General features: G+C 36.4%; 1 protein-coding gene across 3 annotated transcripts in view; it reads left to right on the top strand.

The window, feature by feature from the left end:
* The window catches only part of Pkn (serine/threonine-protein kinase N), a 418,274-nt gene that overhangs the window by 129,498 nt on the left and 274,046 nt on the right, over nucleotides 1-14,730 (top strand). For all 3 annotated transcript variants that reach the window (XM_071661071.1, XM_071661070.1, XM_071661072.1), the window contains 2 exons: nucleotides 4,445-4,563; nucleotides 13,661-13,850. In XM_071661071.1, the coding sequence (XP_071517172.1) occupies nucleotides 4,445-4,563; nucleotides 13,661-13,850 (309 nt within the window). The remainder of the gene's footprint in view (nucleotides 1-4,444; nucleotides 4,564-13,660; nucleotides 13,851-14,730) is intronic.

Raw genomic sequence — 14,730 nt, 5'->3', positions numbered from 1 at the left:
CATGAGGTGACATTTCTCTAGCATGGCATGAGGTGACTGCTCCCCAGGATAAGGTAATGTTTTCCCTCATCATCAGGTACGGTTTCTTTAACTTGGGGGTGGGTTGGGGGGATGCGTCGTTATCAGGAGGTACCTTACGAGGTATGAGGAGTGTGCTGTAGCCTAGGAGTGAGACAGGATATCCTCTAGGGAGTCCTAGGGCACGAGTCAGCTTGTTTGTAAATGATCCCCCAGCCACGCCACTTGTAGTTTTTTCTTTTCTTCCACCACCCTCCCTATCCGATGAATGCAGGGTGTGTATGTAGGTGTAGGGGGGTGACATGCTGTCATCGGGAATGAACCAGGGTATATGAAGCAGTCAAGGTAATTGCCTGAATTAGTCTTTTGGGCTTGTGTGTGTGTGTGTGTGGATGGTACGGTGTGTTTTGGGTACGTACATAATGTACATTCTGCATGACAAATAAAGATAGAGGCCATTGTTCATTTGTACCGGCCGTAGCCTTACTGAAGCAGAAAAGGCAGTTAGATATAAAAGAAAAGGGTGGAAAGTACTGTGTATGTGCATTGCATATGATGAAGTAAAAGGCAGAGAAAATAAGCTTTTCTGTGTTCTGTTGTCTCTGTACTTGACTTCGGTATTAATTAAAGTTGGTAAATTGTCTTTAAGAGGGTATGTATTGTCTGTTTTACGGCAGCTTCAATACAATTCTTTTACTTGCTTTTATTTTTGATATATGGTATCAGTTGCCAAGTTGATGTTAGCCATTGTTGCTTTTCCAATATTCTCTTCATAAGAGGTTTGGTGGTAAACTTCAGTTGGTGTGATTACCATGTAAGTGGCCTTAAAATTTTAGGGGATATCAGAAAAAAAAGTAGGAATTAAACATGGCTATGCACAGTTGTCTGTATTGTGATTTTCCATGTTCTTGAGGTTCAGAAAGTATATTTAAGCTTAATAATGATGTAATTAAGCTGTATAAAAAACAACAACGATGTTTTTCATTTATTTAGATTTGATGAGTTGATGGCCAGCTTACTAGTCTGGAAGAATGTTGCCTTTAGTTTAATATCACTTTGTTGGGCTTTTTACCATTTATTTTCTTATTAGATTATTGATTTTTTCTCATAGAATATTTCTAAATTAACACCATTTCCCCTCACATGTTCGATACTTCCACTTTTTGGGCTTTATCTACTTTTTGAGGCTCATTTTAAAAATGGTTTTGGTTTTTGCTACTTTTTTGGCCTCCTGTACTCATCAGATCCATTTTACCATTTAAGGCTGTTTTACTTAAATTAGTTAATCCTCCCATTATCTTTTGGATTCCTTTTCCCACTGAAACTCCATTCCACCTTCAGAACCCCTTCATTATCTGGGCCCTCCTCCCCATTTTAAACCCTCTGTTCCTTGAAAGACCCCCCACTCCTTTTGAATCTCCCAGAACCCTTGATAGATACAATCCATAAAAGATTCACTTATGCAGTATATAAGTTCTACAGACTAGTTCACACTGTAAAAGAACTCCTACCCAGTGTACAGAAAGTACTTTTTACTCTGGACACATTTTAGTTTAAGAGTTTATTATATTCTCTGTTACAATATATTTACTTTTGTATCATTGCTACAGCAGGAATTACATCAGAAAGAAATCCCTTCATAAGAAATTATTTCATCAAACATTCCTTTTGATGGAAAGCCCCTTTTCCCTTTAGATCCTTTGGACAGCAAGAAAGGCAGACCTAATTTCCTGTCATAAATTTTTGATGGATGCTGCTTATTCCAACAATACAGACTTTTGAACACCCTACCATCTTTTGAGTGAATAGCTTCACCTCCCCTTTTTTGAGCACTGGAGGTATGCATGAACAAAGGGCTTGTCCCCAGACGGAGGAGGAAATGGAGCGTCATTACTTGTTACCCTCGGCATTGTTGACATGGCATTCAATAGAGGAAGCGTCTTATGAGAAGCAAGATAGTTAGACCCTGACATTGAGTTAATTATGCCATATATTTTTCTTTTTTTCTGAGATGGCACAGGCAGCTGAGGCCCTAATCAAGACCATCCCATTAATTATATATATATGTAATTATTATGTAATATTATATTATATATATAATGTATTACCCTAGCCTGAGTCAGGTACCCATTTTATCAACCAATGCTAAGGGGTGGATGAACAGTTGGGTTGACTGTGGACCGACTGCTATAACCAGGATTCGAACCTATGTGCTTGACCCTGGGCAGTCCGTGAATGCATCATGGTCAGGAACGCTAACTGCTGCACCATCTTTCTATCTATTATCTATTCCCTTTGGGAGCTCCCTCAAAGGGGTTGGCCATGGCAAAAGTGTCTCCATAACTTCACTACCATTTCTTAGCCTTTAGTGCCTCACCCTTAACAGGCCACTGGTGGAGGGTAATGCTACTGCAGTGTTTTCAGAGGCTTATACCTAATGTTCCTCCTGACTGTTTCAACTGAATGAGCCTGCCTGATGTTCTTTGCCTAATGTTCCAACCTACCACTTCTTCCTTCCTAATGTTCCTACCTACAGCTTCTGCCTAATGCTCCTGTTTAGTGTTGCTAACTAATATATATCAGTATTTTGCTCCTACCATTTTTAACAAATTGCATAGCTCTCACCACTGGAAAATCTCTGTTCAGGAAGAATGAGTTGTGTGTGAGTTAGGTTTTGTTAAGTCTTATGTGTGACAAGAAATTTTGTGTTTTAGGATAGAATGCTGCTTGATTCTGATGAGTATAATTGTAAAATTCCAGTATCATTATGCTATATACTATTTTGTAGTCTTTGTGATGATTGGTAAAAGATACTTCAAAAAGTGGTCTTTCAAGTTTCAGTGCACTCTTGAGACGTCTCACGGCACCCATCTTTTCTTTGGATAGGTAAGCTGTCAGTCTGACTTGCACAGATAATTGAGCCAAAAAATTATCATTGTGAGCCAAAGTTTAGTGAATGGAAAACAACAGAAGTTGATAAAGGATATGTGTGAGTGTTGGTGCTTTTATGGTTGGCAGTTTTATAGACTTTTGTTTGAATTGTCTTGGTAGAGAGTTTTTTCAGTAAATAGTTGCTTATGTGACCTGTATCAAAATAGTATATCTAATTTTCCAGAAAGAGCAAGTACTGCTCCTGCAGAGAGTGAAGAATGAACCTTGGTATCTTTTATTTTTGTTTTATTTTTTTCCATTTGTTGCTGTGAAAAATATTTGGTATGTTTGTTGCACATATTGTTACGCTGTATGTATCATTAAAACTATTTTTTACTTTATGTGTATATCTGTGTTATCAACTCATGTAATTCCAGTTGATGACAGTGTATTGATTATAGCTTGCATTCGGATTGACAAGGATATTTGACGTGTTATATAATCTGATTATATTTTGTGGGGCAGAGAATGCTTGAATGGAAAAAGTGCAGTATTTTGTAAAACTGTATGAACTACTTTGCTTTGAGATATTCACAGGTACTTACCATTATTTCGTAATAGTGTTAAATGAATGTTTGATGTATGATTTACCTTTTTAGCTTAATTATTTTATTAAGTTATAGAAACATCCTCTTTGAATAGCTACTACACTATGTATGTAATGAAAACATTGCATGAATAGTTTTTTTTAAACCTTAAGTACAGCCATATTGTATTAGATAGTTTGATTCCTTAATTCTGCTCTCTTATCAAACACCAGTAGTACCACAAAGTCTTGGGTGATGTTACCCAGACTCTGTAACTTTGCTGTTTTATCAGACACCAGTAGTACCACAAAGCCTTAGGTGATGTTACCCAGACTCTGTAGCTTTGCTGTTTTGTCAGACACCAGTAGTGCCACAAAGTCTCGGATGATGTTTACCAGACTCCGTAACTTTGCTGTTTTATCAGACACCAGTAGTACCACAAAGTCTCAGGTGATGTTGACCAATCTCCTTAACTCTGCTTCCTTATCAAACACCAGTAGTGCCTTAAAGTCTGATGATGTTACCAGACACCAGCCCAAAACTGTTACTGTGCTGTCCCACTCTTATTTCTTTGTATTGTACTTGTAGGTTTATGTCAACCCTGATTAATGTTCAGATGTGAATGTTTATTTACTCAGGTCTGTATCATAGAGTGAGGAATGCTGGCAAAGGTAACTCCTTATATTGTGTGTAATTGTGTAGTCATTCTTTATGCCAATACAGTGTTAATAAGTAATACCTTCAAGTTGGTAATGTATTTAGATATCACAGATCTGACATTCATTTTCTTCTTGTTGCATGAAGGATTTCTTATGTATGAAGTTCATACAGACCTTCTCTGTAATTTGTAGTATGTAGCTAAAGTTTGTGTCATATTTTATGCTATAATCACTGCTACTATCATTGTTACTGCTATCATTGTTGTTCTGCCGCTCATTTCACTACTGACAGGTCCATAATATTTTCAGACCCTCCGTTATCTCCGATGGCGACTGACACGCAAGAAAAATCCATGGAGCCTATATCCATCTCCTCCTTCGACCAGAGATTAGTATCCCTTGAAAAACAACTTGAAATAGAACTTAAGGTAAGGACCTATACAGCATAATGATAGAAGTCCATATGATGATAGGGCTTCATTGACCTAATTGTACTATATTATATTATTATTATTATTATTGTTATTATTATTATTATTGCTATTATTATTATTATTACTGTTATTATTTTAGTTTTAAGGTAAGAAAATGAAGACTGAATGATAAACTCTTTGTTTTTCCTCTTTTTATGTTTATTTGCAATTGTTATTGGCAAGGACAAATGGATAACTTTCGTTGACTCTGTAATAATTCTGCTTTGAATGACTAGAACCAACTCTTTATTCAGTTTGTATATTTTTTACTGCTTTCATCTTCATATTAAGAGTGCTGAAGAATGAGAAAAGAGATATCTTTATCTTGAAGGGAAAAAATGGTTTTTCAGGGTATGGTAGTCCCTGCATTATTATATGGATGTGAGGCATGGGCTGTAGATAAGGCTGTGTGAAGGAGGGTAAATTTGTTGGAAATTGAATGTTTGAGGACAGTGTGTTGTGTGAGGTGGTTTGATCAAGTAAGTAATGAAAGGGTAAGAGAGAAGTGTGGTATTGATAAGAGATTGGTTGAGGGAACTGAAGAGGGTGTGCTTGTATGGTTTGGACAAAGTTTGAGGAAAGGTTGACAGAAAAGATGTATATGTCAGAAGAGGAGGGAACAAAGTGAATTGGAGACCAAATTGGAGATGGAAGGATGGAGTAAAGATGATTTTGAGTGATTGGGGCCTGAACATGGAGGAGAGTGAAAGGCATGCACAGGATAGAGTGAATTTGAAGGATGTGGTGTACAAGGGTTGATGTGCTGTCAAAACTGAACAAGGGCACACAAGGTAAACCATGGAAAGGATGAAGCCTTTTCTTCGTTTGTTCCTGGAGCTACCTCGCTAATGCGGGAAATGGCGATCAAGTATGGAAAATAAAAAGATGTTTAGCAGATTGTGGACTGGTGAAGATATATGGTATTAAAATTTACAAGTAGTGGTTGATCCTTTTCCCTGTTGATGCTATTAAGAAATTCCCAAGATTGAGGAAAGTATGCTTCCTAAATTTTAACAAGTTTTATGGGAAAGTAGGCTTAGTAATTGATAAGCTAGTTAAGGAGAAAACTTTAAATCATTCTAAGATAGGGTTTGTAGAATGGCTTTCTTCAAAGTGCTTTTAGAATTTTGTAAAGGTAAAAGGTGTAATGTCAAAGAAGTTTATTTTTAAGGATATCCTGTTTGGTGCTCTTAAATCAAAGCATGCTTCTTCAAAGTAGCTTAATGAGAGTTTTGGGTTGGCTGTGGGAGTTCCTGGAGTTTTGAAAGTTTAATGAATAGCTTATTTGAGTGGAAAATTCATACAATGATCTGATATTTTTTAAGGCCTGTAATGTTATGTAGAAATTGCAAACAAGATGTGCCAGAACTTGCTAAGGAACAGATTTGTTTAAGTACACTTACCCTAGTATTAGAAAAGAACAGCAGGATGAGTCTAGACTTTTCATTGTGAACAAGTATACCAAGTATTGAAATTTCATAATGATTTTAATGGAAAGTGTTTGCTTAACACTTCAGAGAGATTTGTGGATCTTAAGCTTAGTACTGGTATATGTGATTCATCCTGGGATGAGGGAGTTCGTGGTGAAGGAATTTAGTGATTCAATCTGTGTCATTTGGTTGAAGCATAGTGCCTCAGTATAATTAGATTGCTGAATTAGATTGTTTTACTGAGTGATGAAGGTTGATAAGAGGAAGGCACCTCCTCCTTTCTGTACTAGGGATTTGATAGGACAGAGTGGGTTGCAGTATTTTCGTTTTTTTTTTTTTTTTTTGTGAAAGAACAAGCAGAAGCAGGCCAATTAGATATTACGGTGGTAAGAAAGGTTGAAAACCTGGTGGATAAGTTCTGTTTGCGGGTAAAACAGTGTTTTGAAACCTTGCGAGTGAGTCCTCTCTCTGATGCTCATAGGGTTCTGCCTATGTTAGAGAAATGGTTTTTCATATTTTATAGCCTACATTTTTGGTCAAAATTGGTGAAATTACTTGTATTGTTGTTCTAATGCTCAGTTTGGGAAAGAGAAAGGATAGTACTTTGATACATCCATGATTTGCATTTACATCTCTTTTCTAACTTCACTTTTCATTCTCTGTTGTTATGAAATTAAGTTGATGATGAAAGAAATAAGATTGCCGATTTCATTGATCCTTAGCTCCAAAAGAATAATGTCTTTGTTTCAACATGTCCAAGACTAATTCCAAACTCTATCTTTGTGCTCAATTTTGACTATATTTATCAAGATCACTGAAAGTGGATCTTACATCCAGACAGCTTAATGTATCTATGCTCCATACTTGAATTTCATATCACTAGCTCTTTTGAGGCTTGTTGAACAAAATTAAACTCCATGAGAATACTAATTTCATTTTGCCTCTGGTTGAGGTCAGAGTTAGAACTGAATCAGGTGTCTGAATGGCTCATTTTACACAAGTCCCAAACCATAGTTATTGATCACAAGTTTTGCTCAATCTTAATGGAAGTTTTTTCATTAGTCATGATTGGATTACTCTTTGGCTAATTGCTTAAATTCAGTTTTGATCATATGACCATACCTTTGGGTATATGCATGTCAAGAACTACCTAAATTTCCAGTCACTAGTTGTACTCATATCGTAGTTAAGTAAATTTCCAGTCACTAGTTGTACTCATATCGTAGTTAAGTTGATTTAGCGTAGGTTACTTATCTTTCATCTTTAGCTGAAGTTTGAAGGTTAGCTTGAAGGAAGCAACTGTATGTTTGAGTAATTAGAGACCTGAAACTTTAACTTCCAGATACTATAAGTGGCCTAAATGATGGTAGATTTTGATCAGCTTGAGTGGAAGCATGCACTTCATTGATCATCCACTCAGAATTAAAGATGGAACCATGAATCACACTTTCACATATCTTTCCTTTTATACATTTCAAACTTTGGTTTGTAGTCAGTAGCTTTGATGAGTTAAGTTGTATTTTGTTCAAAATTGGTGAGATTACGAGATTACGTGATATTACCCATCCGTATGTCTGTGTAAGTGCTTTGCATTTTAGATACTGATCACTCTCTTTAACTTATTAAGTTGGATGTTATTGCTTGAACTAATAAGATTACTCATTTCACCAATTTCCTGTAAAAGTGAAGCCAAATTGCATACATATGCTCTATATACTTATGTCTGTAAATACATCCCAGACTCATTACTATTCATTATGCTTTATTCATGTAGCTGAAATTACTTTATTATTTATGTAAGATGTCACCCATAAAAACCTCAAACCTAGGAGTGCAGCAGTGTTGCATAATTGTTTGTAGTGATTTAGTTTTCGTTATTTATTTATTTTGCTCAGAGAATTAGCTAAAACCCAATTACACTTCACCTTTGATGGATTCTTATTTACACAGTGTATATTCAGCTGATTCTGATAAGTAGATGCTTTGTGGATTTTGACTTTTTGGTGCATAAGGGATTCCGCTTGCTCAAAAATTTAACTTGATGAACATTTATCTTACATTTATATTTTCTTGGTTTTTTGGTTGACTGCTCTACCTGCGGTCTCTCCCATGCCCATCTGGTTACCCACATATTATGTACGTACTTACATTATTTCACCATAATAGCTTCATGTCTTAGAGGTAGCATAAAGTAATATACTTTTCTGAGGGCAAAGGTCTTCAGAATTTTTTAGTCTCTTCATTCCTATATTATCTAGAGATGCACCATGATCTGATCTGGGAAATTATTTGCAGGATATAAATTCAGAGTGAAAAAGTTTGCTAACCCTGGCCATGGCTGAACTATGAAAGTTTTGTTAATTAATCAGAATATGATATGATGTCTTTCAATGATTGAGATTGATCAGTTACTTCTTCAACGAAAACTTACTGCAGCCTTGCTCATTTGTATGCCACACCCTTATGGGATTCAACAGTTTTACAGTATGGACATACTTATGATTGTCATCAACAGATGAAAGTTGAAAGATAACAGATCAGGCCAGGGGTTAATGGCAGTGCCATTATACAACGACTTTGGGGACAAAAGTGAATGCTTGGGCTACAGAGTATACCTCTGTAGCCCAAGCATTCACTTTTGTCCCCAAAGTCGTTGTATAATGGCACTGCCTGGCAGTGCCATTATACAACGACTTTGGGGACAAAAGTGAATGCTTGGGCTACAGAGTATACCTCTGTAGCCCAAGCATTCACTTTTGTCCCCAAAGTCGTTGTATAATGGCACTGCCATTAACCCCTGGCCTGATCTGTTATCTTTCAACTTTTATCTGTTGATGACAATCATAAGTATGTCCGTACTGTAAAACTGTTGAATCCCAGAAGGATTGTTGAGTCTACCAGTTGAATTGTTTGAGATAATGATAATTGAGAGGTTGGTGTCACACACACACACACACACACACACACACACACACACACACACACACACACACACACACACATACACACTTTCAGACTGGGAAGGAATTGTGTGGCTTTAGGAGTGATAAGATGTGTTAACAAGGTTCTTGCTCTGAGGTTTTTGTTAAAGAACTACTCACAAAAGGAGAAGTATTTTTACAAAGCATTTATGGATATGGAGAAACCATTTGATTGGGTTGATAGAGATGCATTATGGAAGATATTTTGAGTATATATTGTAGGAGGGAAGTTGATATAAGCAGTGAGGATTTTTTTTTTCAAAAGAGTAAGGCATGTGCAGTTTCAGGTGGGTGTATGTATGGTGGAGTAGACTTTAAGGTTGGAAGGGTGGGGGCTGTTAAGTGCTTTTTGAGTGTTCTCTGTCAGGATGTTTTGTTAATTTTTGTTTGTTGTGGGAAGGAGGAATCATTGATTGTTCTTGAGTTGGTGGTTGGTTATAAAGTGGTTTTGATGGGGTCTTACATTGTTGCAAAGAATTTGGTGCCAATCATGTTTAGGTGGGATTGTATTTAAAGTATTTTTTCCTTTCTTGTGCAGATGTTAAAAGTTTTGGTTGCATACAAAAGTATTCTTTTGTTGTGCAGATGTTAAAAGTTTTGGTTGCATACAGACGTATACACATACATTATTTATCACATTCCTGGATCCTGCAGCAATTGGGAAGCTGGCCACATTTGTAGGGCTGGACCACATGTCATTAAGAATGTCAGGGTCTGTTACATTGTAAGTGAAAAGTCACCTCTGGCAAGGCTGTGTCATCGGGAGTACTCTCTATCTATCTATCTATATCTCTAATAACAGTTTCCTCAGGGAATTCCCATCAAGTATGTGGCAATGGCCAAAGAGTCTCTACTTATCCCTTTCCTTACATTTTTCTCCTTTCAGTACCCTTCCACTCTCTTGGGAGTAGTCTTGTCAAAGAACTTCTGACTCCAAAGGATTCCACATATCCCTGTTACTGGAATTAGTGCAGCCTTGTGCTGCAGGAGCCTCTGGAGAGACGCCCTGGGTAACACCAAGAGTTTTTCTCAAAAAAAGGTCCTGATTTACTTATAGATTAATTGAAAAAGCAGGTCAAAAAATTTGGTGATTTAAGTATGTGTCGGTGAGTGTAGAACTGTTCAGGAGTAACTGTTTAATGTCTTTATTTTGGAAATTGCATTATAGAACTGAGTGGTCATTTGGTATGTTGAAATAGTGTTTCTTTTGTTAAAGAGATGGGTGTTGTCCAGGGCCCAAATGAGAAAGGCTAACTTGTACATTCCTTGGTATTGTAGCTTCACATGGATTTATGTCTGGTATGGTAGAATTTGAAACTAGGTGGAAAAGTTTTTTTTTAGTGCTTAGTGCAGCAAGTATGTGTTACTTTTGGGTGTGTTGGGGGAAGGAGGATCAGTAAATATTAGTCAGGTTAGGTTAGGATACTGAGGGATTCTTTCTCTTTTTTAAATTTGGCAACATAAGTGTTTTGAGGGATGTTAGTGTCTTAATGGCTTTTATGATGTTTTTGGGATAAGAGGTGAATGTCATATGGTGTGTTTTATGTAATATCTAGTATGGTTGGAGCTTTGATAAGTGGGAGTGGTTGGCCATTCAGGATGAACTGAGGGTGTAGGTCTGTTATGGATTAAGAGGATAACATTTTATACACACATACCTCTGTACATTTATACATAAATACATATTTTCATACATATTGGTAAACACGTACAGACTTTCATATATTTTCAGCAGCTTAATGTAAGCATGTTGATCATGCAGTTTTTACCAAAATGAGGTTGAGTGTTATGGGGATGTTAACCCTTCTGCAACTTAAGTATGAAATAGAAATTCTCTGAATTACTTTATGATTTTGTTGAAATGATAGCAGTCCACAGCAGAAATGGCTCGAATCTTTAGCCAGTTTAGGTAAAACCAAAGAAAAGAAATTAATTTGAGAAGTGGCATTTTGCAATTCATGCATTTATGACTTATAAGCTGTAGATAAAATCTTTTGTTCTAAGCTCTAGACATAATCTTTTGTTCTTTAATGCTGATAAAGTGGCAGTTTTTATTTACTGCTTCTAACATGTTATTAGCCTTAGTTTTGATTTTTGGCGTAATTTTTTTTAGAATTGTGCTTCATAGGCCACTGCTCTTGTAGGGCATTTGCATGTGTCACAGCCTCAAGATCTGGACCTGTGGCGTGCAGCTGGCTGTTTCATTCCATAGTTTCTGTTTGGTGTCCACCTAGGAAAAGAGTGGCTGTTATGACACCTTCATCTTTCCTTGCATTGCAAAGCTGTGAAATTCTCAACATGATGCTTATCCTTCTTCTTATTAATCCTTTAAATTTCAAGAGTCATTGAAAAAGGATAGGCAATTTCTGTCATAGTAGAGATTAAAATGATGATTATGATTAAAAGAGTACAAAATCAGACAGAAACAAAAGTTTTGGGGATTCAGAGGTGCAGAAGTTTTGAGAAAATGAGGTTGAAAGTTTTTCACTGTGCTCAGACCACATATCTTTTACTTAAAGATTACCAAGTATTTACCTCACACAGTAACTTGAGCTATGATGGTTCTTCCTTTTCTCAGAAGCCTAGGGGTATAGGAAAAGTTGCCATCGATAAAGCGTGCCTTAAAGGATATTTACAAGCCTTGTAAAGATATGGAGTTTGGGTATTGAGTGTGGTACATGTGTATAAAAGAAAATGAGGGCAGATATACACTGAAATTATATAGATATATTTTGAGTATTGTAGGGCTACATATAAACTTATGAAATATTAGAGGAAGGATAAAATTACTTTCATACTTTTATTTTGTCATACTTGATTGGTGTTTCCCATGTTAGCGAGGCAGCGTTAGGAACAGATGAAGAAAGCTGCATCCACTCAAATTTATTCTCCAGCTATCATGCGCAGTGCACGAAACCACAGCTCCCCATCCGCAACCAGGCCCCACAGAACTTCCCATGTTTTACCTATGATGCTTCACATGCTCTAGTTCAGTCCATTGGCAGCATGTTAATCTAAGTGTACCACATCGCTCCAGGTCACTCTATTCTTTGCACTTGTTTCAGCAAATAGTATATTACCTTATATTCTTAATGTGGTCAATTTTTGGCCATCTTGTGAGAAAATTCCATTAAAAACCCAGCAGCAATTCTCTAATCATTTGGCCTGGAATTTTCTGTTTGAGTAAGAAATGTGAAGATTTGTAGCAAGAATGATGTTTGTCTTAGGTTGCAATTAGGTTTGCAGAGGTTTATAAGGTTTATATTCATGAGAATATGGTATTTGGCATACTTCTGAATCAGGCTTCAGTGTCACCATGGCCAAGGGAAGAGACTTGCGTTATCATTTCTATTTCCCATTTACTAGCACTTCTCATCATGATGTACTAATAAAACTTTTGCCTTAGCCTCCCAGCAGAAGGTGAGAATCATTTAAAGATAATATTATGAGAAGCACTTGTAGTATAGCATTTATTGTAATTCCTTTCAAACTATCATAATCAGTCTTTTATTGGCAAGTCAAAAGTTTTAATTTTCCAATTCATGTACCACTTTGTCAACCTTCCCAGTTAAGAACAAGAGCACTGACATGGTGCATACCCTCGCCCCCAACACACGTGTGTGGGTACGTGTGTGCATTCTTAATGTGCATGTGCTTTTCCAAGAATGCCTATAAAACTTTGCTGATATGAAGACCATTATTTCACTCATAACATATGTGAAGATGTGCTTCATGCACGTGCACGCTTGTTCCTCTGTGGGACACTCGTACATACACAGGATCTATAAAGGGCTATCAGACTGATTACAGTACCCCCTCTTGAGGGATCAGGATAGACTAAAACCCAGCTTTGGAGATTGAAGCATGCAATCTATCTGTCTTTAATGCATAGCAGCAAATGTATTGGACTGGCATAACTTATAATTCATTATGTCACTCAAATGTGATACATTTCCATTATTTCGTCTGTAGATACATGAAGATATCAGTGTGTGGGTGCAGTGTGTATTCTTTGGCTGATTCTGAATGTGAAAGAAAAGGCATGTTGCTTTTGCTAGATACTTCCAGCATTCTGCTCTTGAATGGTTATATTAAGTCTTGACAGTGGAGTGTTACAGGTCATTGTGTGTATTGATGTCAGTCAGACATCTGGCTTCAGGATTTCATTTAAGAATATTTATGAGATCATTATCAGTATAGAAACAGTATGTGCATTGTAAGTGTTTAGTAGTATGCAGGCTTTAGGATGTGCCAGATGTCTGATTGCTTTCATTTATATGTCCTCTGTTCCAAAGCAAACAAAAGGGTAATGGTCAATTGCTTGTGTGCTAATCCTTTTCATAACAGTTACAAATCAGGCATTGAATTAATATGGATAAGTACTTGCACATGTGATCAGTTTATTTTTATTGTCATGTTACCTTTTCAGGGTACTAATCAAATGAAATTTCTTAGAATTATGACAGTCTTTGTAGTATTGACATGCTAAGTATGTGGTTGTAATGCCAAAATGACTTAAGTGGCATTACACCAAGTGACACATTGTTAACTCCAAATTGACTAAATTTACCATTTAGCATACAGTAATTATACCCATATTTTTAAATTGTGATCATCATATAGTCCTCATTTCCATTTCAGGTTAAAGCGGGTGCAGAAAACATGATACAAATGTACAGTTCGGGACCAATGCGGGACAAAAAGCTTCTTGCAGAAGCACAACAAATGTTGGCGGATTCGAAAGCAAAAATTGAATATATTAAAATGAGAAGAATGAAAGCTAAACAAAGCCAAACGGAAAATGATCTAGATGCTGAAGGTAAACCTAAAGGTAAGAAAAAGATGATTTTCAAATAATCCATTAAGCAAAAACTGTCAAGGAAGTTGTTTAGAAATTTTAAATGATTGAATAAAAGTTTATTGGATGGTACCATACAAACCAGAACGTATATTTTGTATTGTCAAAACCTGGCAGAAAAATGACTAAGGTATAGGCATTGCATTGGATAGTGTTGCACATTCATTAGACCTAGACCATGTATATAGGTTGTGGGATGGTTGCTTAAGATTGGTTATGCTTGTTGTGAGGTCTACCACATCTGTATCTAATACAGTACTGTGTATATTTATTGCTATTTCTCACTTTACCATCTCCTTGATTTCCAGTTAACTCAGTCCCCAACTCCGTAGTTACCCCAGCTTGATAGGCTAGCCTCATTCTTTGCTTGTATTATTTTCATTTCCAAATACAGGCACAAGGTAGCAGCTTCATGTATATGACTGGCAAAGCAATATTCAGAATACATCTTGTACTGCTTCTCATTAGTTTGTAAAAGGTGGAAAGGAAATTCAAAACTAATGAATAAAACTGTAAGATGAATGTTGATTAGGTAATGCATGAATATCAAAGTGGTTCAAGAGTTAAAGGAGAACCAAAACTGTTTTCCTTTTTAAAGATGTTTTTTGTGTTGATGTGGTTAGATTGCAAAGATTTAAATGATTACTACTTTTCAGTGTGTACAGTATTCTTAAGAATTTTTATAAGATTTTATGCCATCATTTAAGAAGGAATGAATTCTGTTTCTCATGGATTTGGATTTTCATGTCACCTGATATGAGTGTAGTTTTACGGAATTTCAAAATCAATGGTAATTTTGTAAAGAAACAAGTGTAATCAGCTGCTGAATAGAAGTTTGTGCTGGGTGCTTTGA

This window comes from Panulirus ornatus, chromosome 73 (assembly GCF_036320965.1).
Source record: "Panulirus ornatus isolate Po-2019 chromosome 73, ASM3632096v1, whole genome shotgun sequence".
Taxonomy (NCBI): Eukaryota; Metazoa; Arthropoda; class Malacostraca; order Decapoda; family Palinuridae; genus Panulirus; species Panulirus ornatus.
Note: the sequence above shows the minus strand (reverse complement) of the source record. Positions and strands in the feature narration are given on the sequence as shown.